Source organism: Nyctibius grandis, chromosome 13, assembly GCF_013368605.1.
Source record: "Nyctibius grandis isolate bNycGra1 chromosome 13, bNycGra1.pri, whole genome shotgun sequence".
NCBI lineage: Eukaryota > Metazoa > Chordata > Aves > Nyctibiiformes > Nyctibiidae > Nyctibius > Nyctibius grandis.
Genome location: NC_090670.1, coordinates 11,135,390 through 11,162,096, shown reverse-complemented (window position 1 = coordinate 11,162,096; position 26,707 = coordinate 11,135,390). Strand labels below are relative to the sequence as shown.

Below are 26,707 nucleotides of genomic sequence, written 5' to 3'. Positions count from 1 at the left end.
CTTTTGGAGGAACAATGCTTTCTCCATGCAGATGTAGCACTTGCTCTGTGACTGTTCTAGGGGAAGTAGAGAGCTAAGGAGCACAGTCAGTGAGGCACAGTGGATTACCTAATCTACCTCATGGGTATTTTTAATGGATTAGTAGGTATTAGAGTGGGATATTGCAAATATCCCATGGAAATTTGGAAGTGAGAGAACAATCAACTGGCTGCAAAAACAGCGTAAAGGTTGTCCCAGAGGTATTGAAGGATTACAGAGGAAGCTAAATCAAGGTTGATTTTAAAAGATGCTGGTAGACAGCTACCCAAGCTGAATAAAAACAAGGTCTCAAATGTACAGGCTCAAAAAATAGAACAAGAGAGTAGACACTAACCCTTACAGCATCTGCACTGCTTGTGGACCCAGTTCAGCAAAGCACCTGTACACACACACAAGACTATCAGCATTAAGAAAAATCACTGACTGCTCAGAATATCATCTGTTCTTGGTGTAGGCCTAGGTCAATATTCAGGAGACAGATTTTTAAAGCTGTTTCATCCTCAGTGATGAAGATAGTCTTCCAAAGCCTTCCATATGCATATCTCTTGCCTGGGTGATGCACCCTCGTTAAGGTTACAGCAAAGTGAAGGGAAAATAAGTTCCCAGGTTTGTCAAACTGCGTATTTGCTCTCATTTACAGACATAGAATCACAGAATTGTTAAGGTTGGAAAAGACCTAAAAGATCAAGTCCAACCATCAACCTAATGCCACCATGCCCTGAAGCACCACATCTAGACATTTTTTGAACATCTCCAGGGATGGTGACTCCACCACCTCCCTGGGCAGCCTGTTCCAATGCCTAAAGACTCTTTCAGCAAAGAAATTCTCCCTAAGATCCAGCCTGAACCTCCCCTGGTGTAACTTGAGGATTGCGCTCTTCTCCATATTCAACACCAAAGTCCAGGCATGTGGGTCTCCACTCCAGCAAGATCTGAATCAGTGCAGGATGGTGCATGTAATTGGGTACAGCTCCCTGCTCCAGCCCAGCCCAGCTGCCCTCCCAGCAGCGCCTTGGGTTAGCTCATACACAACTCCATCACCTTATCACACCTGATCATTATCAACCTAGCACCACCAGTGGGTCCTAAACAATCAACTCTTTAAGAGTTATTTTACCAGGAATACCAATTCCCTACTACCATCCATCCCTTGAAGTAGGCAACACTCAGCCAGTTTACTTTGCAGAGCTGCCAGAGCCATCGGTTTCTTTGTCAGAACAGGGTAGTTGCAGAAGGCGGATTAAGATCAGACCATCAGGAGATGAAGGCAATGCCCTGACCTCCTGGTGCACTGTGCTGCTAGAGCAAGAGTTGGTCACCTGCCCTGCCCTTCCAGGGACATATCTCCCTTTGCAGTCTTCAGGCCACACACTTTGTGTTTTCTTTTACATTCCTCCATGCAGAGCAGGGCACTTCTGTGAAGCATTGCATTTCCTTGTGGTTACACTGAGCTAACCCTGGGAAAAGCAGAGGCACAGAGCATCCCAGATCCCTTCAGCTCTTACTCTCCATCAAGAGGAGTAGTAGGAGGGCAACAGGGCTTCACAAGCAAGCATATATTGTAGACTGACAGCAGATCAACACAAGCCAGGCATTTTTTACCCAGCAGCAACATGAAGCATCAGACTCACACTGATCAGCCACCCTCACATTTCTCCACCTGAGATAACTTCCCTTCTACCTCTGTCAGGATCCTGGCAGGCAAGTACATCTTCCCTGTGGGCCCTGCCAGTGCAGCCGTGGGGCACAGCTCTGCCTGCCTGTGAAGCTGTGGGGGACTCCAGAAGAGTCCAGCCCTTTTGATTTTACTCAGGCCCTCAGAGCTCACATTTGCTCCATCACCTCACAGTCAGCCTGGACACTTGTCTGCACTCCCAGAGCCATCAACACCCTCCTGCTCCCAGAACCACCTCCCTCCCAGCTCATGCAGGCTCAGAAGCCTTTGGCACCCTGCTGCTCCTCATTTCCTAGCCAACTGCCTATTACCCTGCTTTTTAAGGCACACAGGACGTGGCAGATCTTCAGAAAGAACTGCACAGAAACACTGAGTTTTTTGAACCTCATAAGTAAATGTGCAAAAGGGAGCAGAGTATTTAATTACATCCCTACAGCTTTCCACCAGAGCAGACTCACCACAAGCCTCAGCACAGGCAGCCATCTCCTCCTGCTCATCTCCAGCTCACCAGGTTAGCCTCAAAGCAGATCCACTCCCAGGGCTCCCTCACAGCCTGCAAAACACTCTTCACAACACAAAATGCTAGATTCCTGCACAAGCTCCAGTGCTACAAAGTCCACAAACACACACATATTTTTAGGCAGGATTAGGGATGAACCCCTAGTGCCAGGACCCCAACAGCACTGTGACACTCCTTGCAGAAACCCAGGAGGGAGGAGGACAGCAAACTACCTAGGTAAACTACAGCACCATCCTCCTACCCACAGCAAAACAGCTCTCAGTTGCAGGGGCGGTGCTATATGTGCCATCCCACCTCATCCCATCCCAGCACTTGCTGGGAACTGACACAAGATTCAACCACTCAGCTCCATCCCTCCACAGGACCCTCCACCCACCTCAGGTGGGGGCTGCCAGAGTGGACACAGGTGAGGCCATTTAGCAATTTTTCATGCATACCAGCTGGCAGCTGTGAAAATTTCTCCCATATTGCCCATCAGCCTGTCTCACTTCTCATCTACTCACTCAGGGCACAAAGGTCCTGACCCACCTTTTGAGTGGTGGGCTTTTCGAGAACATTACCAATAAATATCTACTACATGGAGGAGCCTCTCTCTTACGTGCACTGGAAATAGTTCCCCCAAACAACTGCATACCTGGCCTGTACTTTAGTATGTGACCTGTCTGGGAAAACACTCTCACACATTACCAGATCCTGAGCCATCTAATCCCCTTAGCTGAAAATGAGCTGAACCAAATTAATTCAAATGGGTTAACACAAGCTTCTTCGTTCATATCAAAACCATTACTCCGTCTTGGAAGTATTTGTAACAACAACAAAGTATCTGAACTTGTCATTTTTATCAAAGTGACAACAAGAAGGTGTTTTCCTTTTTTTCCCCGTTTTCAATTTTTAATGAGTTACTCACACCTCCTCATCACTGTTTACAGACTCTTGTCTTTAAAGGATACCACAGCATCCACCTCCTGGATTGAATCCAGTCGGACACATGCAGCACGCGGGGAAAAAAGAAAAGAAACAAGACGGCCAGGTCAGGACATGCCAAACTTGCACAAATAGAGAAATCAAGGCTGGGACTTCCTGAAGCAGTAGGGGAAAGTCCTGCTGTGGCCCCCTTGCCATATCTCCATGAGATGGTTTTTTGATGCTGCTGGACATGGTCCTTCATCCCCCAATACAGGGCAAAGTCCGTGGCTGGGGTGTCCAAGGGAGAGAAGGTCATTCCTTTCTTGTTACCTCTGTCAAGCCCTTTGTGGAGATACAGCCCTTTCCTGGTGCCCACCTTATGCCTCCCGACAGAGCCTGCTATTAGGGCTTTTGTTAATGCTGACTTCAGATGTCTCCCACCACCACCTCCCCATACCGCGCATCCGGTCCTTTCCTTACCCTACGAAGGGCACACGGCCCTTTCGCTCAGCTCGGAGGCAGAGCTTTGGGGTTGCACAGTGCTCAAGGCTTATGCTCAGTGACAGTCAGGACAATTTACAGTGCAAGTATTGAAAAAAAGGAGTGAGTCAGGCCTGAAAATATCATGACATTCACATTAAAATCATGAGTCTGAGTTAGAAATCATGAGAAGCAAAGCACATACACAAACAAGCCTCCTCCTTTCCAAATGTTATACATGGGATTATATGTTTTCATCTCCCAGTTTCTGAGTCTCTTGGATGTGCCTTGTTCAGGTTGTTTTGCTTTTTCTCCAGTCTCAAGACAGAGAAAATCTTACAAAATTCAGTGATGACTGAGAATTGCAAGAGTTTTGTAGGAAGAAGAATTCAAGTTTGTAAGTTGATCACTTTTGAAAGACTGACCCCTGCGCTGGAGTTTCCAACATTTCAGTAATGATCGATTTGCAAAAGTGTCCTGGAAATTCAGCGGGACAAAGGTTACCAGGTTACCTTTTACCCTAGCACCTCATATTAAGAGATAGAACTAACTGCCATTTGTTCACCAAAATAATTGCTTTTACTCAGGATGCACGGATGAGAGAATCTTGCAGAGTTTTTACATATATATTCATCTCCAGCAATTCATCAACATAATAATCACGCATTATTAACTTGAATACTCATCAATTTTTTTTCTCTAGCTTCAAATACTAGCAAGGAGCTAGTGTGCAACAGGGAAGAAAAACATGTAGGGGAACTTGTGATGAATGTTCTATTTTTGTTATGAAAGGAGGATAAGAATTAAAAATCAGCTCATAGCCTACCCTCTCCCTCACTTCCAAAAATTTCCTACCAAGCTGAGACCCTTCCCCAGAGGCCAGCAGACTGGGCTTTCCTGCAGACCTTCTCCCCAGCTGGAGAGGGTTTCCTTCTTCAAGTGACAGTGTCTCACCAGTAAGCTCCCAGCCGTAACTTGGGTGGCCTCCTCTCCTGGTGTGACAGCCTCTGGTGTTACACACAGAGCTTTGTCACTTGCAACGGGGAGCCCCCTTGTTTATGCATTCCCTGTTGAACTGCTTGGTGCGGCCCCTGAACCTGGCCTTTCCCATGGCACAATTTCCCCCAATCTGGAGGAGTCATCTGCTGAGGTCTCACTAACACAAAGATCCTTAAAGAATCCACCTGCAGGTGGATTGTCTTGCTGTGGCCAATGTGTAAGAGAAGAGCAAGAACACCAGGGAGATGCCTGGTAGCTGAGAAGATGTGTTTGGAAAGATCTCCTGATCAGAAAACCCGACCTGGTTCTGTGGCTCAACTGCCGTTATGCCCTACGGACGAGGAAGAAGCAGTTTGGTGTTCTCACTTCTCGGCTGACTTGGTCCCAAATGCAAGCGCAGGATGATGAACTGTCATAGGAACCAAGTAAAGCATACTACTTCTGGGTCATTGCTCTTGGTAGGGGTTGGTCTGCATAGTAGATAAAAGCCTACCATGGCTTTTAGTGGCTGAAATGATCCTGCGGGCTCAGAGAATGAAGTCTCACACTGGAACAGGGAAGCCTCTGGTGTCCCTTCTTGCTGACAGCCCGTGGTGAGATTCATCACAGAGGCACAAGAAGAGTGAAGGTTGGAACTAGTGCAATAGCCAGGACACCCTTCCCACTTTTTCTACTATATGACATGATCACACACAGTGAATATATTACCTGCCACGTATAATTTTTTGAAATATTCAGCCAATGACCAAATTTTCAAAATTTAGTTTTTCTGAGAAGGAGGGTGGGAAATGCCCTCCTTCTCCATCCACCAGAAGGGGAACTATTTGTGAACAAAATTAATGCCCATTGTATGCGAGAGCCTTTCCTATGGCTATACCCCTTCCATTTCTCCGCAGTAAGAAGTGGGCCCACCTGCCTGTTCCCTTTGGGGATTTCATAGGCTACCGCAGTCAAAGGAAATGTCACAGTTTGGCGACCAAGCAGTGGACCGGAGCACTGAAGGTACTCGAGTCTGTTCTCATGAATAAAGAGCAATAGCAGGAAGCAGAACTTCCCAGTGCTATTCCTTGCATTGCCATGGGTTTTCTGTGTCATCCCCAACAAGCTGCCCCTTCTTGGTGTCCCCTAGATGGAAAATGGACCTCACAGTGGCCCATCATCCCGCAGGTAGTGGGGAAGATTCGTTAGTCAGTGTTTGTACAGCACAGGAGCCTTGCTGCTATCTGTCACACAGAGCCTGTAATACTACCTGAGAACAAATTATATTCGTGCATAATCAAAATAACATCCAGCTCAGCCCTGATTCAAGAATCCTTTTTGGCTGGTGTGATGTCCAGAGCAGAGAGAGCACAGCTTGATTTCCAGAGCCCAGGCTGAGCTGGCAGAGCTGGCAGGTAGAAATATCTTGTTTTGACTGGTAAACTGAGCAAATTTGACATGGAAACCACTGAGGGAGAATAAATGTGTAACAACAAGATGTAATTTTTACAGAGGCTCTTTTCCAACTATAACTGTACTCAGAGACATCCCAGACTTAAACTAAGAGGTCCTGAGGTCTGGGAAGGGAAATTCAAGCCATGGTAGGTTTGGCCGAGGCTCACGTCTGTCACAAGCACAGGCATCTATAAGTGCACAATTACTTAACAGCACTATTCATGCAGGACTGCAAAGAGCAGGAGAAATAGAAAGGGGAGGGGGCAAAGATCAGAGAAGAAAATGAGTTTTTAGCTCTGACACGGAACCAAGGATAAATGCCAAAACCAGAAGAATAGCCTATAGGAACTGCACGATCGGGGTTCCCCAAACCAGCCTGAAGTTCATACCCTGCTCCTACAGCCTGGGAGGAAGGGCTGACTGAGAAGAGTTCTGTTTCTTTTCATTTAATGGCAACAGGATCAATCACTGGGTCTCCAGAATATCTGTTTGTTTGACTGAGCTGTTCACGCTATAGGGCTCCACTGTCCAACATTTCTTTCTCACATATGTGACGTGAATTCCTTTAACGGGCTTTATGTCATAATTGAGCACATAATTTGTCTTGTCCATGTTTCTAGTCCTGTTCTAACAAGTGCATGATATTTCACATGAAATATCAAGATATAAATAGACACTTAACAAACCCCACCAAGGGCTATCCGCAAGAATGGATCTTACAGACTTCCGCACCAAATGCTGTCACTACCGCTGAAGAACCATCTTATATCAGCTCAGCCTGACACTTCAGTAGCCTCCAACTTTTTTCCTTTGAACCAGACATAGGTGAGAAAAGTGACATGCACACACAGTCTGTCTTTCATGTAGCAGTAAAAGTACAGCATATTCCTTGGCTTTTATATTTTGTGCTCTGTGGGTTAAAAACATTTTTCTGCCTAACTGGGATATTAGGGGTCTTTCTTAGGAAATGAACAATGCAGATATGTAAAGCTGCTCTGATGAACAGCTCTAGGGCTGTGGGAATGTATTTTGAGTAATCAAAAGGACTTGTACTAATGGGTTTTACACTCTTTTCACATTTTGCTTTCAGTGGCAGTCCCTCGAAGGCAAGTTTACCAGCAGGAATAATCTCAGAAATGGTGAGTGTTATGTAGATGTTAGTCAAGGAGGAAGATGGGTCCAAGTGAGGTGGCAAACATCCTCCAGACTGGCTTTAAACAACAATCTGCTTTTAGTTAGTTCATTAATAAAGAAGTATTGGAATTATTCTACTAATCAATAACTTGAAGGCATTGTATTCAGTCACAAAAAATCTATGACTAAGAGGCAAAATTCATAGAATAAATGCTTTGTTAAAATGATGATGACATCTTTCTTTTAGAGAGATATCTCAGAGCCCCTCGCTAGCCACAGTGCACTACCGTGGGCTAGCTCCAACAGCGCTGGAAAGAGGCTGTGCCAGGGGCCGAGGGGAGCTGCAGGAAAACACTGCACCAGCCAAGGGTGAAAAGGAAGGAAGAGGGCAACCGGATGCAGTTATCTGACATGGGCTTTGACACACACATGAGAACCAACACCTCCTCCAGTTCCTGTGAAAGTATACTGGCTTAATGGATGACAGCAAGATTTTGTGTCCTCCACTGGATACCAAACCCAGAAAACAATGCTTGGTACCACCAAGCACAGCTCTAGGGCAAGCACACAGATTGCTCAGAAACCCAAGTCCAATTTGACTCTGGGCTGAGACTCGAGGGAACACGTCTTCATTGCTGTCTTCATCACAACACCCAAAACTCCCTCCACCACTCCGTCTCAGAGATTCCTGTCTCTGAAGGAGGGTAATAAGGATCTTGTGGGGCCACAGATGAAAGCACAAATATGTTCAACATGCAGCATGAAGTTCGCAAGCTCTGTCACACTGGAGGAAGGGACTGGTGTAATATTCTAAAATATTATTGTACTCAAAAAAAATGCATGAGAAAACAAAATGGATGAAAGTTAGGTGGAAGGATGCCCACTGCTGAATGAATGTTATGGAGCCAGCTATTAATTAAACAGTCCACAGGATCCTTGTTCATTCCTTTTCCTTGTTTGATAGAGGATGGATTTGCTCTGTGGATGACGCAGGATTATACACAGGATGATAGCACTGACAGTGGGGTCCCTGCCTGATTTGCTGAAGAAGCTGATAGCCATGCAGTGAGTGAGAGGGAGACCTTCGGGAAAGGAAAGAAGATGTTTATGTAGCTGAGTCCTGTTCTCCAGGACTGGATGTGTCACAGGGGTTCCTACGTGCTCCTTCCTACGCAAGTCACCTAAGCCTCACAGGTTTTCGTGAACTCTGCATGTCTGTCTCTTGGGGCACTGGGGCAGAGCACTCACAACTGTGGCTGAAATCGATAGGAGCTGTGCTTCAAACACGCAGTGTGCTGGCTACAATGCTGCTAAGTATTCTGGAAAATCTGGTGGTTTGGCTGGGCACCCCACACCAGGGGATACCTTTGAGTCCTTGGAGGGGAGGTGTGAACATGTTCATGCTGTACTAGTGTGCTTGACAATTATAAAAACAACTAATTCTCTGTTGTGAGCAGGTCTGAATACAGAACAGTCAAGAAAGCGTGAGTCCAAGATGGTCTTTGCCTGCTCAGTCCCAGGCTTTGTATCAGACATGCATCTCACTCCAGTCTGCCTCAACCTGCCCTAATCACTTGTCGTGACCACCTCAGCTAGTCCCCACTGTCATGCTCCCAACCTGGCCCCCTCTTGAATGAAAGGAACAAGAAAGATCAGCTCCATGTGTAAATTACATCTTTTGTGTGCACTGTAGACACGTTCAGGAGGAAGCAGCTATTGGACCTTGCTTGCTGATGCACCCTCACAAGCGGACTAAATACAGATCCAGGGAGAAACCCCAATTCTGGCCTTTCTGAAGTCCCGAGTGTCTGACTTTACAGCCTCAAAGTCATTTTCACAGCATGAATTTCCTATAAAAAGAGCAAAGTGAAAAAAATAGAAAATCCATCATGTGGCAATGTGTTAACATCCACATATGTCCCAAGAAGGACTGGATCCTTTCATTTCCTGCCACTTCAGTTAATGAAGTAAGACACAACAGCAGGAGGTTGTCATCTTCCTTCTGCATTAGCCCTAGAGAGGGTGTGACCCATGGTCTGGAGCCAGAAGTCGTGTAAACGGAGGAGGAAGTGAGGGCTGCACAGCTGCAGCCAGTTTTACTGACCAAGAACATCCTTTTCTTAACACCCTTTTCTCAGGAAGGAAAGTGGGACTACTGGCAGCCCTGGTGCATATCCACCTTTTCTTTGGCCCTGGCTGACATTGGGGTTTGCAGACTTCTCCAGGCAGCTCCTGCCTCTCCTTCCTCAATTCACTCCTTTCCCCAATCTGATCCATATTCACCCCTCTGCTTTCAAATCCAGAACTGCTCCTCTGCCCTGCCAGGGTATAGGGAAGGAAGGGTGATACTTCCTGCTGTAGTAAGGCTCTGTGAAGTGCAGCATTTCAGGTTAACCCTGTGTCCAGCTTTGGGCAATTTCTCATGCGGACAGTGAAGGAGACGGCCCTGGCAGATGGAGTGCCTTCCTGCTAAGCCTCAATTCTCCACCCCAAAGCGTGCAAAAGAGTTGGCTCGAGGCATCTCAGAAGCGTAGGGAAGATTGAATCTGGCTGCTCTGAGATGTAAACATTTTTGCCACAGAAGTGGAGAGAAAGAGAGCTGGAGAGCTGAGGGCTAAGCCCTAGAAAGGCAGGTTTGCAGCTCCTACTGCCCCGGGACAGGCAGCCCAGGACCAGCACCCGCCACACTGCCAGGTTGCCCCCTTCCCAACCCCACAGCCTGGCCCTCCTGGACCAGCACCACCGCTCTGGGATGCTGCACAGGCAGCAGATGTGGCAGGGCCATGGCACTTGTGCCAGCCGGGTCACTGGCAGCCCCAGGCACCCGCCTGCTACACACGCATCTGGGCCAGCCCTGCTGGAGGTGCTGCCAGTTTCACCCCTCAACGTTTTAGGAGAGGAAAAAAACCCAGCACGTACATGTCTCAGCTTCTTCTCAGAAATTTCTGAATCATTTTGCCTAAAATTTCCCCTCTCCTCTTCAAAAAGTCAAAGCAAGCTAGCTGTGTGGAAAAAACACAACCACTGTGGCTGAACCTTATTACGCAGTGGAAAACAGGGACATTTTCAGTGAGCCTTAACAACGTGCAATACCACCAGCCTTGACTATGTAAGAAACCAAATTCCCATTCCTTCCAGTACAGAACCACTAAGAGCAGCTGTTTCCCAGCCACACAGGGCTGGTGGGCCAGGGCAGGGGCCCCCCTCTGCCTCCTGCCGCATTCATGCCAGCCAATGCAGCCGCTCAGCCTGCCAGCCCTGCCAGTTTTGGAGCCCTGAACTACTGACGATGCTTCACTGCAACACTTTATGCATCAGCAATCATTTATTTTTACAATTCTGGGTTTCAAGTGACGCTGTTATGCAGTGAAGGGCTGAGGATTTCATCCCCAGGTCCACTGAATTTGGAGTGGCTTTTGAAGAAGAAACACTGGGGAAGAAGCAGGACATGGGGGCGGGCTGGGTCCCCGAGACGGTGCAGGTGTGATGGCAGGAGGGGCAGGGGAGAGAAAGGAGGGAGGCCAAGATGCTGCAGCTAAGGAGGGTGTTGGCTGTCAGAGGAGAGAGGTGAGACTGGGTGAGGGTGACAAGAGCTGGGAAGTCAGGTCCATGCCGTGGAGCAGATGAGGAGCAGGACACAGACTCATTTATATCCAAGACCCCCGAAGCGCTAATTCTCCTTAGGGATATTTGAATTAAAAATGTGGCAGGGGAGGCTGCTGGACCCATAGGCATAAAAACACAGGATTTACTGTGTAATACTGAGGGCTTCCCAGTCATTCCCTTTTCACCAGGCATTTTGAGACATTGTGCGCACCACCCAGGAGAAACACTAGGAACCCTGCACTCTAGGTGGATTCGGGGCAAGGAGCAGAGAATGCTCTCACCTTGTGTTTGGCTAACAAGATCCGTAAGTGATGCTGGGAAACCATATAGGGTCCCCTTTCCATCCGCTCTTGGGAAGCAGAGCCACCTACTTGGAACTCTTGCAAACTTTTGGGCTGGAAATGTTGCACCAACAGAGAGCAGCTGAGTCACTGAGCGCAAGTGGGATCCTCCTGCCACTCCTTCATTGCCTTCTCTACCCTGGGGCAATACAGTCTTCGTTTGCTTTCTTTTTATTTTCTCCTATGGAACTAATGCTTCTGAAAGTGAGTGCCTAAGAGCACTTACAAGAACCAGGGTGCTGCTCTGAAAGCTCCCTCTCTCCCCAACTCGTGGCTCTGCAATGCTTCCTAGACTTGATCTGCAGCATCCCCTACTCATCCAGTCCTAAATCACGAGCATCCTGCTTGCCTTACTGTCGTCTGGCTTGCAACACACCTGCCGAACATTGCCCCCCACACTGTCCATCCCCCCAGGCCAGGGCCAGCTGGCTGACACCCACCTGCCTTTTGATCTTCCTGTGAGATACGCTGCCTTGCACCCCCCAGAGTTGAGAGCACTCCCCCACACACCCTGCCAAAAGACCTTGCTCTGCATCATTGCCGATCTTGCAGTACCAGGACAGAGATCGCCCTCTTCAGCAGACCATGAGCCCTGGCTGGATCTTCCTCCTACCTTTCAAATCCCTCCTCCAAGGCTGTTCCAGATCCCCATCACAATCCTGACCAAACCCCTTAGACCTGCTTTGCAATGACCCCCTGCCCTTTCAGCCCCAGGCTACCTCCTTGCTCAGCCCATGAAAACTGGGCTTTGTGGTCCCTACATGTCCCACCCTGCCACTGTCCCACATCTCCCAACATGGTATGTCCCACGTCTCCCCAACGTGGTGTGTCCCACATCTCCCCAACATGGTGTGTCCCACGTCTCCCCAACGTGGTGTGTCCCACATCTCCCCAACATGGTGTGTTCCACATTTCCCCAACATGGTGTGCTACTCCAGGGCTTGGGGAACAGTGGCTGAGAAGTAAGAGGGGACTGTCCAGGGATCCCGAGGACAAGTTTATCATCTGTGTCCCAAAGACTGATGTACCTGCTGGCCCCACAGCATCCCCTTCAACGCCACCCCCTCCATTCCACCTCACCTGGTGCCTGACCCCCTTGGGCTGCCCCCTCTGAACCGGGACAGCTTTCTGGAGGAGGTGCTCCCAGATTTTTCTATCACCGCTACATGGCTCCAACTTTCTCCCTTTCTCCCACATGTCCGCCCATTCAGCCCAGCTCCCCAGATGAGCACGTCACTCTCATTGCCACAGCACCACCCCTGAGAGCCGACCCGCTCATCGGCCTAATGGGTTTCCAAGGGGGTGGGGGAGAGGGGAGGAGAGCGAGTGGCTGACGCTTCTCAGCCACTCAGCTCGGCCCAGAGCTAACGAGGCATCTCAAAATTAAAAAGTGAACTGCAATCCCCAGCAGGCCTGTCCTCCTTCTGGCATTAGTTGGAGTTCTCTTTTTCTCTCAAAAAAGAGGACTGGGGAGCTGTGAGTTGCATTTGCAGCCACTGAAGCACCACATCCCGGGGACACTGGGGGAGCTGGGACAAGGAAGGGCAGCCTGGGGCTGCTGTGCTGTGGAAGCACTGGCTCACTCAGAAAGGTTGAGAAGTGCAAGATCTGCCTCACCATGGCAAGGAGCACAAACGGTACATGGGAACAGGCTCTTCCAGTGCCTCTACACCCAAAGGTCCCCAGCTCCCTCCTGCTCTGCGGGCAGCAATGGTAAGTGTGTGGAGGAGGCACCCCAGGGTGCAGAGGTGGTACCCTGCCCGCAGAGCTGAGCAGGTGGGGGACAGTGCAGGGGTGATTGCCACCAGGCACTGATGTGGGGGAAGGATGGCAAGAAGGAAATAACGCTCCTGTAGCAGGAAGAGATGGGGAAAGCAAGTAGGGAAAGAGCAGAGAAGGGAGGAGGGGAGGGCAGCCTGGTTTATCACTTTTGTGGGTTGCATTTCTCACATGGGAATCTGGCTGGTAAGGACCTTTCTTTGCCTGCACCTCTGGGGTGCCCAGCACTGGCTGCTCTGATCTTCCTGCCCCCAGTGCCCTCATTCTTGAGCTGCAGAGGGCTGAGGGCTCTGGCTGGTAGAGGTGCTCTCTGGAGAAGCTCAGCCTGGCTCACAGGAAACTGAGCAGTAGCTGCTTTACTCCAGTCTTGTCCACTCCTCCTGCAGGCAGCTGCATGTCCAGCCAGACCCCTCAGTCACTGCTGGGCCAGCCCCAAGACAGCCCCATGCTGTTCCTCTGGGGCAGACAGCTCTGAGCAGGACCTGCCACCCCCCCAAGATGCTGTCTTGGCCATTCACAACTCACCCTAACTGGTCTTCCCAGGGCAAGAGCACAAGCGGGTAAAGAATGATCGCCCTTCCCAGCAGAGGTGGCTTACACCCATCTTGCCCAGCTGGAAGGCAGCTGAGAGGTAGCAGGACGGTCCAACTGGAGCTCGAGGGGGGCTGCGGGGCAGCGTCCTGGAGAACAGCCCAGTCTTCAGGGTGCTGGGACTGGGGTTCAGTCCAGTCCCACGAGTCCCTGAGATGTCAGGTCTGCATACACACAGTGTCCAGGGCTTTGCCCAAAGACTGCCTTTTCCAGCTGCACACAATTTATTGGGGGGAACTACGCCCTCTCCACAGCAGGACTGTGGATGAACTAGAAGCCACAAAGGGTTAGGCACATCCTGACATGATCCCACTGGATTTCTCCTAGGAATAGACCTGGCCCAAAATCTCAGAGAACTGGTGAGCTCTGGAGACAGCAGTGGTGCATGAAAACTTCCACCCCTTCCCCCTGGGCTTGTAACGCTAATGATCTCCAGCTTTCAGACTCACCTCTCAGCCCACCCTTCCCCCATCTGTACATGCTGCAGGGGAAATTTTGTCCAGATAAGCTTATCCTCAGGGTGAGGGGGTCAGACATACTGAGAGTTAGGTCACACAAGCACACTGAGCACCAAAGGCACCATCACTGGTGCTGCCAGCCGGGACTTTGCACTCACGAGCAGAGGGAAGGACAAGAAAGGGTGGAAGGCAACAGTGAAATGAGTGCAGGAAAGAGGGTTACTGCCGTCTCTCCATTTCTCTGCTTGAGAAAATGCAGTTTGTACTTTGGGAATTCAAAGTAAAATCAAATTAAATGCAATGGTTGCCCAAAATCATCCATTTTACAGTCAGGAAGGACGCAGTGCCTGCCAAGCCCAGCCTGTGCACCGCACAGACCTGGCAGGGTCAGCAGCACTGCCTGCACCGAGCCCCGTGCTGCCATGCCCAGGCTGAAGGAAGGGGTGGTCCGTGTCCTGGGGGGAAGCTGGATGCCCTGGGGACCTGGCATCAGAGCACACAGGCTGTGAAACAGACCTGGGCTGCTGGACCTCCAGCCCCATGGCTCCCTGCTGTGCCCCTCTGCTCTGTGCCTCCGCAGAGCCACATCATCTACCGTTTTACTGTATCTTAATCATCTCAACAGCTTACAATATGGTTTTCTTGCAGTTTTTATGTCATATCTACAGTTCTTCCCATCACAAAATGTGACTGCACCAATTCCTGTGACTGGGGCTGGTCAGCTAATAGGAACATTTTGTTTCCCAGACAGAGCCTTCAAATCAAATCCCATGTTCAAAGGAGAGGAGGGAGAGAGGGAACCACTGCTTCCTTGCAGAGCACTGCAAACCTCCCCAAAGAGTTCCCCACTTCACTGATGTGACTTCCCAGATGCCTCCTGTGCACTATGGAGGCATGAGCATCTCCCCCACTCCACAGTCCTCCATGAGCGCTTGATGCTGCTGCCTGAAAGCCCCTGCTCCACCCTGGGGGAGATCGTGGTGGCAAGGGTGGTGGGGTTGGTGAGCGCAGGGAGGGAAGGCAGTCTCCGCCAAAGGGAAAGGGGCAGTGAGCGGATGGAGGCAGATTTGGGTGAGGTGCAGGGAAACTAGAGGTTTCAGGGAGAGACGGGCTCGTTCTTGGGGTCATGGGAAACTGGAATACACTGAGGTGACTTCAAAACCTGATGAAATCAGTGGGGATGCTCCCTCATCCCCAGCTTCAAGGAACTATGGATCAGGCCCTTTGGAGTAAAACTCCTCCCTTGTATCACTATGGACTTGGCCCTGGCACTTCTCCCCCTCGAGTGCACAAGCATGAATCTGCTTCCCAGCAGTCATCTGGAGAAGGACATCTTGATGTGGTTCCTGTCCTTCTGCAGGCTGAAGGTCCCTCAGTCCCACACCTCTCTTCATGAGGAGGAAATAGCATTGCCCAGAAAAGACTGAAAACAGCCAACCTCAGCAGGCTGAAGCCAGAAGTCCTCCAAATCCCCTTCCCCATGTGGTCAGCTGTGGTTCTCTACTGCCTTCTCCTCTCCAACAAATGGACCTCAACTGTACCCTGGAATATGACGGTTCCCAAGGATTATTTCATGTTTCATCTCTGCCAGGGCGAAAAAGAGAAGGCTCTTCCTATTCCTCTTTTTGCTCACAGCACACGAGAGAAGAATTGCAGATCCTCACATCTCCTACTGAATAAGCAGCAAGGCCACGAGCTCCCCAGGGAATATTTTATCCCATACTGTTGCTGAGGGGACAGCCTGGCAGACCGACTGACAGCCCTACCAATGGGCACCCCAAACCTCTGCAGGGAAAAGAGCTACAAAATCTGGCATTGGGAACAGAAGTGGAGGATGGTGATCTGTTGTCCACAATGGAGGGAAGTTCAGAGTAGAGGAAAAGCAGAGTGTCCAGCAAAATGTCCCCAGAAACATCACACCACGGACAACCCCGCAGCTGTCTGCAGAAATTGGTTATGGCAGAAGGAGAGGAGTTGGTGAGAGGAGGAGGGAAAACAGGAGGAAAGAAAGAAACATGAGGGAGAAGGCAAGGAGGAGATGAGGGCTAGCAAACAGTGCAGGGGGAGAAGTCAGGTGGGAGCGTTTTGCGAGGTCAGTGCATGTGGCGCGCAGCTGAGCTGGCAGCACAGACACGCGATGGCCCCAGTGCTCTGCTCCCCACAACCTGCCATCACCATACCTCCAAAGTCAGGCCTGAGGCGGACGTCATAGCCCTTCAGCAGTTTGTCCACAATCTCTTTCACCACAGAAATATTCCCAGTGGATGGGCTGAAAGACAAAAGAGAGAGTCCTCGTCATCCCATGTGCCACCGGCCCCACGGGACAGGGTCCCATCTGGCCAGCACTGCCAGAGCATCCCTCATGCCCCACAGCACCAAAGCGCCTGTGTGTGCTACAGACACCCCACCCATGGGCAGAGTCTCCCAGTTTCCTATTTCACTTGTATTTTCTGTCCCTGGTGCAGCTCTTGGCCCCCAGCCTTCGCATGAGTCCCGCGGGGCTGCCAGGGGTCCTAAGTCATCCTTGGGGGTAGCACAGGAGTCTCAGCAGGTATTTTGGCTCCTCTTCTGTGGCTCACCCTGACTCCTGCGTGCTCCAAACTCCATCACCCCATGTTCCCTCCTGGTGCGTTCCTGCATCCCAGTGGTTCTGCTGGGCTGGTACCCCCTTCAATGTGGGCACCGCTCACCACGCACACCCTCTCCCCAGCCACAGACCTGCACACTCGGTGCACCTTGCTGCGCCCTACCCACAGCTGGGTGCACAGACACACACACACGCAGAAATTACCCATTATGTTCCACCAAGGCGTGCATGGGGCAGCTGCAGCCTCTCTCTTGCCTGGCTCGCTCCCTTCCCACGCTGGGCACTTGTTCCCAGTCTCACACCACACAGCACGGACTCGTCACACACTGAGGTCCCCACTACCCAAGTCCCCCCCCGCAGCAGATGCTCTGCACTGTCACACAACCCAGTGCAACCTCTGTCTCAGTGCATCCAGGTATTTCTTCATATTATTGAAGTAAAGGAAAAAACAAAAACAACGCTCCTTTTGTCTTATGGCCTCAACATACGGCTGATCATTGGCATGTAAAAATTCATTTGCTGTCACTCAGCATCACTGTGACTTCTTAGCAACGCAAATCAAGAGATAGAGACAGGGGAGTCCATCTTTTGCTCTCTGTGCCAGGGCAGCATTCCTTTCCCTCCCAACCCTGTGACTTGCACTCAAGGGTCGCAGCCATCCCCCCTAACACTGATCCAGTTCCTCCAGCCATTTCAGCAAGAAGGGAGCTCCCTCTAATAACTGCCCAAGAGCCAAAGCAAAACTGAAGGTGGCAAACCAGAAAGCAGAGGGTGATAAAAATACTGAACCTATTCAGTGCTGCTGGGTATATAGGTTTTCTGCCTGAAAACCCAGCCTCTGTGCCACCCTCATCCCCTGCTTTGCATGAGAATAGAGACCCTGCCGCTGCCAACTGCTGCTCTTTGCAGTCACCCACCACAACAGCATGTCTCCCTGTCAACACTGCCTCCCACATCCATCTAAGCCAAGCTGGAAAGCTGCACCATAGCACTACCTCTGCCAGCCAGCCCCGTGCCTCTCTGGACACCAGGGTTTGTGCTGACACGTCCGTGTGTCCGCACACAAACAGACCTGCGTGCTCTCCCGGCTGTACCGAGGGTGTACGGACTCCCTGCCTGTGCACACAGACATGCAAACACATGAAAGCGCTGGAGCTCAAGGGGATGGCTGTGAAACACGCACAAATGTGTGTATGCAAGTGTGTGACTACATCCAAGTCTGTGTGGAGGTGACTGGGTGAGGATCTTGCTCCATCGGGTTATGATGAGATGCTGGGCTGTGGACGCAATTTATGCAGGAGCACAGAACCAGGCATTGTAGGTGCCTGAGGCTGGGTTTCCAGGTGCCCAGAGTCTCCATATAGGTGTGGGTGGAGGTATGTGGGGCCACTGGGGAGTCTGCGCATGCATTAAGGCTCTGGATGTACAGGCTGTGTATGTGCAGGCATTTCTCAGCTGAACAGGGATGTGCAAACGTGAGACAGCACACTTCCCGGGCCCAGCTTCGGTGCGTGGACAAACCGTTCAGCACTCGTGCTAGGAGGGAAGTGTCTGAGCTGCGCTCCTGAGCAGGCACTTCAGAGGGGTACAGCTCTTCATTGCATTGCTTTAGTCACTGTCAGAAGGCCGGAGTGGTGTGCACACGTGGGCATTTCCACAACGCCGTGTCTAGGCTTGCAAGGCACACTGGCACCTGTGGATTTCTATGCAGGTATGTGAGGTTTTGCAACATGCTTGTGTGTATATATGCTCGGTGTGGACTGATAGTGTGCACCAGCATTTGTTCATCTCTAGACAGCCATTCCTAGGTACATAGATTTCCATATTCATAGATTTCCATATTCATAATATAGACACTGTGTATTTCTAAAGGGGTTTAGACACTTCTGCTTAGCTTCACGCAAGACATCATAAACTCAGGAAGCAGTGTCACCTCCATAATATAGGCAAGGAAACTGTGGCAGAAACAGTAACCAGTGTGGCAGGGGCCCTGCAGAAAGGGGCAGAGTGGGAAGAGGGATATAGGGGCTCTTTCCTTCTCATCAGCTACAGGTTAGGCCAGGGAGGGCCTAAACTGGCATCATGATTAAAGCCAAGGTCTCTTGCCTCTCAGTGCTCCTTTTGATCCAAAAATCCACATCTCTCCCACAGAACAGGCAAGTTGTGCTTTTGTGCGGCTGTGGGCGAACAGCTGCATGTAAGTGCTATTCCTGGCAAATGTGGGTCTGAATCCGCTTAGGGAGCATGTGCACCCAGCCTGTGAACTGAATTTTTGAATACTGTGTCCCTGCCTCTGTGTGGGTGTGCATGTGCTTTGCATATACACATACACTTGGAGCCAAACGTCTACATACATGTGTACCGTGCTGCTGGCTGGGGTGTGTAGGAGTAGCTGAAGGCATGTGCACATGGGAGCGTGTTTTGTCTCCAAGATGTGCACAGATATACATGCAGACTATAGGTGAATATCAGTCCTGGACATAAGCAGCTATCAACACACATGCAAAGACACATCTGAGCAAAAGCTTTTGATATGGGCATTGCTCTTTACACATTCGCTTGGACACCAACTCTGAGCATGCCTGTGTATGTGTCCATGCACATTGGAACCATGCATGAATGGTGTGGGTAAGGGGGGCATGAATCTGCGCATGTGCATGTTTATAACTATGAGAACATAAACCTTTGTATATACAGATCTGCAAGCCCGTGCAGGGACCTGCATGTGTGCGTCGGGAATGCACTGCTCATCGTGCGTGGCTGAGCAAGGACATACCACAGCTCCCTCCCCAGCAGACTTCATGCACGCCATGAGCACAGAGGTGCAAACCCACCTGCCCGCATGTGTGAGAAGGGAGGGTGAGGAGGAGGAGGCAGCGCTACTCCTGTGTGTGAAGGCAGTGGGTAAACACCTGTGTCGGAGCAGACAGATGTGTTCTGTACACCTCGTCCGGGCTGGAGGGGTGCCTGCACCTCTGGTTCCTTGGCTCACTCGGACTGCTCAAGGTATACACCAGGAATAGCTGCATCTCGAGCGTGGGGGGTGTTAGTGCAAACAATTACATGGCTCCACACAGAGCAGGTAAAGCATGCTGTAGGTGTACTGTGATACACGTGTGTGCGCCCGAATGGGCGCGGATGAATGCACACAGGCAGGGACGTATCTGAACGGATCGCACCCACAGACGGTTATGTTGCGTGCCATAAATCTGCGTGGAGGCACAGACGTAGGCATCGCCTCCCAGACACCGCAGAGCCTCAGTACAGGCACAGCACGCTCGGACGCGAGTGTGGCTGCGTGTGTGCCGTGGGTGTGCAGACCCGGGCACGGCCAAGGCAGCCCTGTGCCGGGGTGCGTATGCGCTCCCTCAGCTCCCACGGGCACCATGTTCCCCAGAAAAACGCTTCATTTTGCCATTTTCCCCCAGGTTGCGTGGCGGGGGAGGGGGACAGGGACGGGGACGACACGCGCTGTAAGTGGGCTGCGAGGTGGGCTCTGGCTGCAGAGAGCCTGCCCCACATCTCATGTATGAGCATCCCTCCTCCCCTTAAAATGACACGGGCTGGGAAATAACAACAGCAGGCAGCAGGGCAAGCAATTTGGGGAAAGAACCCCCTCCCCTTTCCCACATACAATTGATGGAGAAAAGCCCCAACAAAACAAACACATCCTGTCTCAGCCCCCCTGCCCCTGCAGCCTGGGATCGCAATCCTTACCTTTGCGCACAGCAGGCGAGACAAAGAGCTGCTAAAGCAGAGACAATTCCACTCAATCTGTCTGCCTGAAATGTCCACATTTCCACAAAGGCGAAGGATGAAAAAAAAAATCTTGGGAGGGGAGGGGAAAGAAGGATGGATCTTCTGAAATCCCCCTCCAAAAAAAGGGGGGGAGGGAAAAAAGAAACCAACCCCTCCCCAGTTAATGATTTCGTAGAGAAAAAGAATAATGAAGAAAACTTTTAAAAATGTGGGGGAAAAATACCCCCCCCCCCCCACCTCCTTCAGTGCCAGTCAAAGAATTCGTTTCTTCTTCCTTTCAGCATCCTCTCAACAAGAGACATCCTCTGGCAATGGAGAAAATCCCAAGAGAAAGCAAAATAAAATGCCCCAAAATGGGCTCAGCAAAATGTGCAATCGAATCTCACAGGTACGCAGAAGAAGGAGAAGAAGAAAAAATTGAAAAAAAAAAAAAAAAGAAAAAAAGAAGTCAGTGTCCCCTGAGCACTCCACTTGGATTATTTTTCCTCCTGCTCTTTTGCCATCCGGTTCTGCAGATGTTGCATGGCTCCTGCTACCCACCTTCAGAGAAGAGGAGGAGGAGAAAGAGAGCGAGAGAGTGTGTGTGTGTGTGTGTGTGTGTGTGAGGGGGGAGGTGGGAGCTATCTAGCAATATGATTTTATTCTGGATTTTGCCTTCTTGCTCCCCCCTCCCTCCTTGTTTTCCGAGGGGGAAGGGGAAGCAACCCAACCCTACTGTGCTGTTATTTTTATTTTAGGGAAATCTCAGGCTCGTCACTTGGGAGGTTTGGGGCTTTTCTGAAAGGGTTAAAAAAAGGAAAACCAAATGCAACCCAGTAAAAGACCACATACATATATGCATGTGTAGCAAATAAATAAATCCCTGTCTGTGGCAAGAGCTGCTCTCCGAGGAAGGGCTGAATGTCTCCCTAGTGCTGCTGCCGCAGCTCCTGTGGAGTTTTGCTGCTCATTGCAAAGTCACAAGAGGAGGGGAGGAGAGAGGGAGTTTGGGGATGGGGAGGGGGACTCTCCGGGCAAATTGGGATCCTGACGTCAGGACTGACAACATTAACCCCTGCTGGCTTGCAGAGGGGATTTTTTTTCTTCTTTTTTTTCCCAGGGAAGTGGGAGCAGCGGAGAGGATGGGAAAGCGATGGCATTTTGGCAAGTGGGGGGATGCGCCTGGACAAGAGTGGCTCAGCTGCAAGCGCTGATGAGTGCTGTGGTGGCCTGAAACAGTGTGATCAGCAAAGGCTGAGCTTCTTCCTTCAGCCACAGAGATAAAAAAGAAGGTGATTTACTGAGACTTTCTTCATGCCACAGGGCAGAGCGGCCTGGTGGCCTCCTCCTGGGGAGCTGGAGAAGAGCTGAAGCCTCTGGTGGGGCTGGAGGCTCCCCCAGGCCAGGGAAGCCCAGCTCAGCAGGGATGCTCAGCTCACCCTAGAGGGTGCTGTGTGACGGGTACAATAGTTTTGGGAAAAGGGATCCTTAACTTCTAGAAATGCTGCTGAGGATCAGTTCCTGGTGCTATGGCTTTGCCTGCTGAAATGGTAACAGCCATTGAAATCTTCGCAGTCACAATCTCTTGTGCATCAGCTTCTGATCTTTATCTTTAAAAAGTAATATAATTAAGGAGCTCTACATCAGGCATGCAGTAATGTATTTCCATGGAGGATTTTTTCCTGGGAAAAAGAAGGGATCCAGCAGCACTTTGAACACAGAGGAGAAGCCATGGCAAAAGAGGAAACGTCCGAGCTCTCACGCCAGGACTGTCCCAGATGCCTTCTCCTCTGTACCTGCCTGGCAGCTCAGAGCAGACCCTCCAAGGAGGTAAGTCTCCCCTCTCCTGGCACTGGCTGACACCTGTGTGTAGATGGTCTCAAAAGCTATCTGGACCAAGAGGGCAGAGCAGATGTGTCACTGCAGCTGGGCAGGACGAGGTCCAAAATGCCTCTGAAGGGGCACAGAGCAATGCACAGTGGCTGTCAGGCAGCACCCTTGTCCTGCCCTTCCCTGCAGGGAGATCTGCCCCAGCCCCGGCTGGGCAAATCCTTGGCTCTAGGGTTCATAATGATCTCTTCCCTCATGCTTGGCATGGTTCTTCGTGGTTTCATCATCAGAGGTACACCACAAATCACATACTCTACATCTCCTTCTCCCCAAAGGGGGATGGAGAGTGACAATTTTGAAGAGCTTCCCCATTGCAGGCCAGACTGAGCTGTTGCAATGCAGAGACATCAAAACATGGAAAAGCTGGGTTGTGTGATACTCTGTCCTGGTGTCACAGCTCGGGCCATCTCCTCTGTGGTTTCTGTCACAGCAGGAAGGTCCTGGGGCCAGCCAGCATGCGAGGCTTGTGGGGGAAAAGGAGGGCTCCAGGAAGGTGTTATGTCCACAACAAGGCTGTGCTAGAACAAGAGGAGAAAAAGTCATCTCACCTTCTGCTGAGGCTGGTGGAAAATCACCTCTGCTTGGTTTAGAGCCCAGACCACCCCTACTCCTCCAGACCTCCATGAGTTAAGCTCAGAGCAGTGATCTCCCACTGTGTTTTCACTTATCTGCGAAAGCAGATAAGTGGTACATGTCACATGTCAGCGAATATGTCTGCGCGTGCAGAGTCAGGGGCCAGGATGCAGCACGCTACCCACAGGCTTTCACCACAGACCACTCCCTGTGGCCTCCCAGGCTGCAGTTAGATGCAGGGACTCGACCATGACATCCAGCTATGGCTGGTGCTATTTAGCTGCATCATAGCCCAAAGCCAGCACTGCCTGTCTGCCTAGGCTCTCAGTGCTGGGCTGGCTGCTGTGCTGAGGGTGTATGCCCTCAGGATGTGCCCTACCTTAGACATGCCCTGGTGCCATGGGCAATACGTGCTTTGTCAGCTCCCCCAGAAGCTTGTGGCTCCCTGATTCTTGTGGCTGGGGGGTTCACCTTTGCTAAAGGTCTGTGGGGAGATGGGCCAAAGCAATAGGGTTTCCCCATGAGCCTGTTGAAGAAGAGGAGCCAGCCCTACAGATCTGGGCTGTGCTTGGTCAGGCTCAGCCCCGACTTGAAAAGCAGCTGGTTCCACTATTTCCACAGGGCAGTTTGTCTCCTGTGTGATCACTTGTGCCTCACACGGTGTGCCTGGCTCTGCAGTGCAGGGCACAGCCAGCCATGGCACTGATATGCCAGGGTCGTGTGAGATGATCAGAGGGCTGGAGCACATCTCCTGTGAAGACAGGCTGAGAGAGTTGGGGCTCTTCAGCCTGGAGAAGAGAAGGCTCGTGGGAGACCTTAGAGCACCTTCCCGTACCTGAAGGGGCTACAGGAAAGCTGGAGAGGGACTTTTTACAAGGGCATGGAGTGTTAGGACGAGGGGGAACGGTTTCAAACTGAAAGAGGGTAGATTTAGATTAGATATTAGGAAGAAATTCTTGACTGTGAGGGTGGTGAGATGCTGGAACATGTTGCCCAGAGAAGCTGTGGATGCCCCTTCCCTGGCAGTGTTCAAGGCTGTGTTGGATGGGGCTTTGAGCAACCTGGTCTAGTGGAAGGTGTCGCTGCCCATGGCAGGGGGTTGGAACTAGATGATCTTTAAGGTCCCTTCCAACCCAAACCATTCTATGATTCTATGATCTCCCCACGTGCACATGTACCACCAGGAGCCCTGACCGTGGGATGAGCTGCCCTGGCTCCCGTCTCGTGCAGGCTGTTGTATGGGTACAGTATCTACCTCATGTGCTGCTGCCAGCACAGAGCTCTCCTGGCAGCAGTGTGTTTCTGAAGCACTTATTCTGAATTAAGCTGCTGGGTGCCAGGGAGGACATGAGGAGCATTTGCCTCTGCCAAGGCTCTGGGCACCAGAGGCCCCATTTAGACCCTCCTGGGCCCTTCCACTCCTCCTTTTTCTGTCCCCTTAGCACTGCTCTCTTCCACCAGCTGTGATTGCATGTTACTGGCAAAAAGGTAAGTGGAAAGCAAATGTCAGAGGCATACATGAAGAGGAAAAATTATACTCACAAATGGTGACATTTGTGCTTGCAAGTTCACCCAGTTGGGAGCAGAAACCGTGTCACATGAATTACCTGACCACTCAGCCACAACTGGAAACTTGGGAAAGCCGATTGTTTAGCAGTGAATGCATTTGAAGAAGCTGTTGTGTGCTCTTGAATAATCTACCTGAAGCCATGTTCATGAATAAAGGACTGCTTTGGAATTAGTCACCCATCTCTGCTGAGTGTCATTAAGGCTGATGCACATTCATATGTGACGATGCTCACAGAGATGTTTGTTTCTTGCCATCTGGAAGATAGGCATCCTTGAGCCCCTCCCAGAACCCCAAATGCTGGGTCTCCCTCCCCTGCTGGGGGCTGTCTGCTCGCCAGTGAAAACCCAGCAGTGGGGTTCTCTGAGTCAGAAAAAAGCTGTGAGAGGCTGCTGGAGATGATGTGCTGTGGCTGTAATCACCCTGAAGAGGCCATGGAGGATTGTGTTCATGGCCATTTGCTGTCCTCCACTATTAAATCATTCATTTTCACTCCTCTCTTACTTGTTGCCATGCTGCAAGCTCCACACCCTGACCTCCCTTCTTATCCTGTGGTCACCGCTGACTTCAAGTCGCAGTCAGTGTGACAGTATTGTGCCAATACTATACAGATCATGGCTTATGGTCTACAGCCACCAGAGACAGTACAATTTCCTTTTTTTTTTTATTTTTCTTTTTTTCCTTTTCCCCTTTTATCTTTTTTTTTTTCTCCACAGTGTCTAACAGTTGAGCACTTGCTGGGTGTTCATCTGTGTTCTACCCTCATCTTTGGGTTCGTGGCACGGGAGAGAAGGATCAATGCTGTCCCAAGGGGTTTGCATGAGTGAGGCAGTGAATCAGATTGTCTCTACCTTTTAGCAAAAACAGGGAAAGAGAGGGAGGCTGAGATTTGCCAACACCAAGGCATGCTTTAGACCTCTTCTCCAAGCATGCAGATGCCCTCAGCAAACGGATTCTGCGTAGATATTTCAGTAGAAAGTACCCAACATTAGGAAATACCACAATTAGAATTAGCACTAGGGAACATTCCAAATACAGCTCCACCAGTACCACTTAGCTGTGTCACCTCCTGCCCTGAAGAAGAGTCATGTGTCCTTCTCACAGCAGGAGGGAATGAGGAGCTCTTTCCCTTGCCATCACGATTATCGCATAAGTGCTGCTTTTCCCAAAGGCTTGCCATTAAGGTAGAAAAATTTTCCTGGTCCCCTCTCCCCCCTGGCAGGATGGCTGGCTCTTCTGTCAAGCCAACAAATGCCTGCAGAAGATGGTTGTTCTTCTAAAGCAGAAAAGGACAAGAGAAAGGAAAACAAACCAGGCGCTAAACCAGAACTGCTAATGTAATAAAAGCTCCGCAGGAAGAGAGAAAATATTCAGCCTCAGAGCTGGCATTCTTTTGTGGAAGGTGGAAAACACCCTGAAAAATAAATGAAGTGTACCTCGTGAGGTGGAAACAGAGAAGGGCAGAGGCAACTGAAGCTTTCCCACCTGGTCTAGCACACAGCCTTTGTCTCCTGCTGCAGCTGCATCCAGGCCTGAACCCATCAAGCCAGAGACCCTTTGCAACTCTAGGTTCCAGCAGGAAAGGTTTTCCCTCAAGCTATCCTGCAGGGCAAATGCTCCACCAGCAAATTACAGGGCCACCTAATCACCCTCAGGCATTAGGGAGAGAAGAGTACAAGTTGCCACCCCCATGTACTGATGGGGCTGACAGCCACCAGCAACTGCTTGGACAGCTGGGACTGTCTGTTTTGGCAACTCTATGTCCTCTAACTCACAAATCACTCCTAATGTATTAGCCCAGGAGCCTCTCTGCTTGGACACACCATATGCTAGATGTTATGTGTTCCTGAGGAAATATCACATAGCGTGTATACAGGGTTCCCGATCTTTGCTGAGTTAAAGATCCTTCATCACTTTGCAAGATAGTGCAAACTTCTCCAGAGTAAACGGAAATGTTGACCATTTTTAGGAACCGTGAATGGGTGAACTGGTGAGCAGAGCTTTGCATGCAGTCATGTATCTCCTCTGTGCTCAGATCTCTTTAACTAGAGGATGGAAAGTGTGGAGGGAAGGGAGAAAGGATTGTCCATGGAGATGGGTTCATGCACCAGCTCCCATTTGAGCCTGTCTTTTAGCTTACGAGGCTGCAGACACAGTCTAGTCTGGGCTTTCCTTCACTTGAAAAAGGATACGGCCAAGTGAAAGTCCTTTGATTATGAGAGTGCAGAAGTGCTGTGATAGCTGTGTTGTTGAGGTTTAGCTCCCACACCTACAACGAAACCTGGTCTCCCCATGCCACAGCCTTCTCCTGCCATGCACAGACAACTTGCAGGATGACAGTGGCACAGGGACAACCTGCTCCAGCCATTCCTGAAGGCTGGTGATGGGAG

The 26,707-nt window shown here is 50.5% G+C and overlaps 1 protein-coding gene across 2 annotated transcripts in view; it reads right to left on the bottom strand.

The window, feature by feature from the left end:
* Positions 1-20,346, bottom strand: part of LOC137669658 (gamma-aminobutyric acid receptor subunit beta-4) — a 73,775-nt gene extending 53,429 nt beyond the window's left edge. For both annotated transcript variants that reach the window (XM_068411874.1, XM_068411875.1), the window contains exons 1-2: positions 20,267-20,346; positions 16,143-16,231 (exon numbers count right to left, since the gene is read on the bottom strand). In XM_068411874.1, coding sequence (XP_068267975.1) covers positions 16,143-16,231; positions 20,267-20,346 — 169 coding nt within the window. The remainder of the gene's footprint in view (positions 1-16,142; positions 16,232-20,266) is intronic.
* Positions 20,347-26,707: the final 6,361 nt, after the last annotated feature.